At 45.1% G+C, this 3620-nt stretch overlaps 1 protein-coding gene across 1 annotated transcript; it reads right to left on the bottom strand.

Moving 5' to 3' along the window:
• Positions 1 to 1928: 1928 nt before the first annotated feature.
• On the bottom strand, positions 1929 to 2840 carry LOC118506929. Its single transcript, XM_036044771.1, has one exon. It carries the CDS (start codon positions 2838 to 2840, stop codon positions 1929 to 1931), a length of 912 nt encoding a protein of 303 aa, XP_035900664.1.
• Between the last annotated feature and the right edge of the window lie 780 nt (positions 2841 to 3620).

Here is a 3620-nt window from a genome sequence, read left to right as displayed (position 1 = left end):
CGATGGAAGAAAGAACGGAACGCTTCGTGTAAGGTCGGCTAACAGAAAGCGATATTGTGAATCTGAATGTATCACTCGGCGGTTCCCAAGATATGCCAAGTGTTTTGACGCTTTCACCAGCATAGAATTCGTGCGAAGATTTCATACCGAGCAAATCAGGAGACAAACCATCAAGCACACCTATCTTGTTCGAACACCACTTCCGAAAACGAAAACCACCCTTCTCCATCAGACAGGTCAGCTCTTCTCGCAGTTGTACAACTTGCTCGATGTTTTCTGCGCCAGAGATCAGGTCATCTACGTAAAGGTTCTTCTTCACAGCTTCAGATGCCAATGGAAATGGAGCTCCTTCATCCTCAGCTATTGGAGAAGTGTCCGCGTTGCAAGGAAGGAAGACGGAGCTAGTCCGTAGGTCACGGTAGCCAGTTCGAAAGTTTGTATTGGTTCTGTATCCTTAAATCGCCAAAAAATACACTGCAAACGTCTATCTTCAGGATGCACACTCACTTGGCGATACATCTTCTCGATGTCAGCAATTACAGCAACCTCATACTTGCGAAACCGCACTACGAGGGTCAACAGCTCATCCTGCACAACTGGTCCAACAAGCAACACGTCGTTCAAAGAATTGCCTGTAGTCGTCTTCGCCGATCCGTCGAACACCACACGCACTTTGGTCGTTGTGCTAGCTTCCTTGACGACGGGATGATGCGGAAGGTAATGCGCTGCTGATAAACAGTCAGGTTCTATATGCACTGGAAACATATGACCCAACAACACGTACTCTCTCATGAAGTCGTCATACTGCTGCTTCAGATGTGTGTCCTTAGACAATCTCGTTTCCAGCAACCGGAAACGTTTCTGCGCTGCAGCCTTTGAATCACCAAGCATTTGAGCAAAATCGTGGTGTTTCGGCATTCGAACGATGTACATTCCGGTAGAGTCTCTGCTTGTCGTTTCCTTGAAGTATTGCTCGCACTGTTGCTCGTTAGGAGACAAGTTCGATACAGCAAGCTCCTCAACCTTCCAGAACAGCTCAAGTTGCTCCTGAACCTTGTCTGTTGACTCCATTATGTGGAAACTAAACGCCTTTTCCACTCGTGATTCAGGAAAGGCCGGCGCTTCTCCAGTTACAATCCAGCCAAATACCGTATCAACCAGTAATATCGCCTGCCCACGCAAATGCACTTGTCCACCACGCAATAGTTTGTAAAAATATGCTGTACCTATGATCATATCCACGCGACGTGCTGTTCCGAAATCTGGATCAGCCAAAACATAACCCGATGGAACACCTACAGCAGAGGTGGAGAACGACGCGCTAGGGATATTCTCCGTCACTTTCTTCAACACAAGAAATTCCATGGTTTGGCTGTAGTTGTAAACCCGAGATCGAACTTCCGTGGTTACAGCATGTTTCACACTGGTAGTAGTGCTGTTCACTCCATTGATCGAAATACTTGCATGCCTTCGTGGTAGTTGTAGCATCTGACAGAGATGCTCAGTGATCGCGTTCGGTTGCGAGCCGGTGTCGAGCAATGCTCGTGCTAAATGCTCCTTTCCATTCACATCAACGACCACTAAAACCACTGTAGAGAGTAACGCATGCATTGATTTCTTCGACGATGCCAACGCCATGGTAGAGGTGGTTGCTTCAGCAACTAATACATCGTTGTTTTTACTATTCACATGAAGTAAGGTATGGTGGCGCTGAGAACACTGCTGACAATTGTATTTGGAGGAGCACATATGAGCCAAATGTCCACTGCTCAAGCAATTTCTGCAAAGCTTTTCCTCACTGATCACTTTTAACCGATCGTGTACGTTGATATTCCTGAATACACTGCATGACGCTATGCCGTGTCCTTTCCTCTTGCACATAACGCACACTGGCACGATTTTCGTGTTTGTAGTGGCCGCGTTTACCACTACTTTTGTTTTCGCTTGCTTCTTTCACACACTTTTTCGATCGCCAACGTTTCTAACACACGCACACGTTTCTCCAAAAACTCCATCATTTCAGTAAATGACGGATCATTATCGGCTTGGGATTCTTCCCACACACGCAGAGATTCTTCGTCCAGCTTATCCGCCATCAACTCAATGAGAATTGAGCTGAACGATTTGATAGGTTGCTCGAACTGCTGCAGTATTTGCACATGCCTTCGAAAATCGTCAATTAAGCGGTTAAGTGGTACTGCTCCGGTGTCCTTCATCTTTGGAAGCGATATGAGTGCTCGTATATGCTTTTTACGCAGTATTATTTTGTTGGAGTAACGCTTTACGATCGTTTGCCAAGCAAATTCATAGTTTGCATTCGTCACCGTAATTGCTTGGATGAGATTCGCTGCTTCTCCCTTTAGCGACGCACGAAGATAGTGAAACTTTTCAATCGGCGACATCTCTTTCGATGAATGTATTAGTGACACAAATGTGTCGTGAAACGTAAGCCACTCATCAAAGTTTCCGCTGAATTCAGGTAGTGTGATTCTCAGCAGCTTCACTCTCGACGAAGACGATTGAATGCTAGCAGCAACAGGTTTCGACTCTTTAGGCAGCATATCTTGTAGCTTTGCCTTAGCATAAAGATACAACTCCTCTGTCTCCGCCCTGATCCGTTGATTCGTTAGGCAGTCTTCCGCAGAAAGGTCCATATCGTCTATGTCGTCCTGCACCCGCTCGAAACTTTCCCAAATCTTTTCGAGGCGATCTAAACGCGTTGCAACCTGATTTTCACATTCTACAGAACAGCTTTTAATAAAGTCACACGCGCGTTGTATGGAGTCCAAGTACTGCTTCCGACGAAGCTCCTTGCTGTGCAATTTATCCTGCTTGGACATGTTGACACAAGAAACTCGCGCACACACACTAGCAAAGCAATCGTACGCTAACACGACACTTGCGGTTTTTCCAAAAACCGTAGGATTTACCAAAATCCCGTGGATTTAACAAAATCCTGGTCACTACGCAACAATGTTTCGTCCCGTGACTGTTGCCTTTGAGTCCCTACGTTGTGATATGTTTTTTATTTTACTCAATTTAAGTAACACGGTTAGCTTCGACTTTGGTGCGTGCTTTTTTTAGTAGCTCTTGATACCGACTGACGCTTCAGTCCGAGTCCGCGCACCGCGGCGCCACCAACACCCATACATTCACACAAAATACCCTCTCACCTACACCACTGAAATACAGAAACAAACAGAATCAATAAGAATATTCAACGTTTGATTGTTCAATTTATCTATTACTTTGATGTATAGAAGGAAATTGTGTTTATTTTTTGTTTTTCCGGGTAGCAAGTTTCCGAAGAAACAAAAAAAAATCCATCATCATTTGAATTTGTATTGTTTTCAAAACATTCGTGATTGTTTGTTGATCTATTAAGGGTTAATTTGGAACGTGTTGTACTTGTGTCCATGGTAGGGATGGGCGCTCCGGTTCGGAATTACGATTCCGATCCGATCTAGCATATAAATGAGTCCGATCCGATCCGAAAGAACGATTCCAACCAGTTCCGGAATCGTTTTGATTCCGGAATCGTTTTGGTTCCGGGATCGTTTTGATTCCGGAATCATTTTGATTCCGGAGTCGTTTTGGTTCCGGACTCGTTTTGATTCCGG

Source organism: Anopheles stephensi, chromosome X, assembly GCF_013141755.1.
Source record: "Anopheles stephensi strain Indian chromosome X, UCI_ANSTEP_V1.0, whole genome shotgun sequence".
Lineage (NCBI taxonomy): Eukaryota > Metazoa > Arthropoda > Insecta > Diptera > Culicidae > Anopheles > Anopheles stephensi.
Note: the sequence above shows the minus strand (reverse complement) of the source record. Positions and strands in the feature narration are given on the sequence as shown.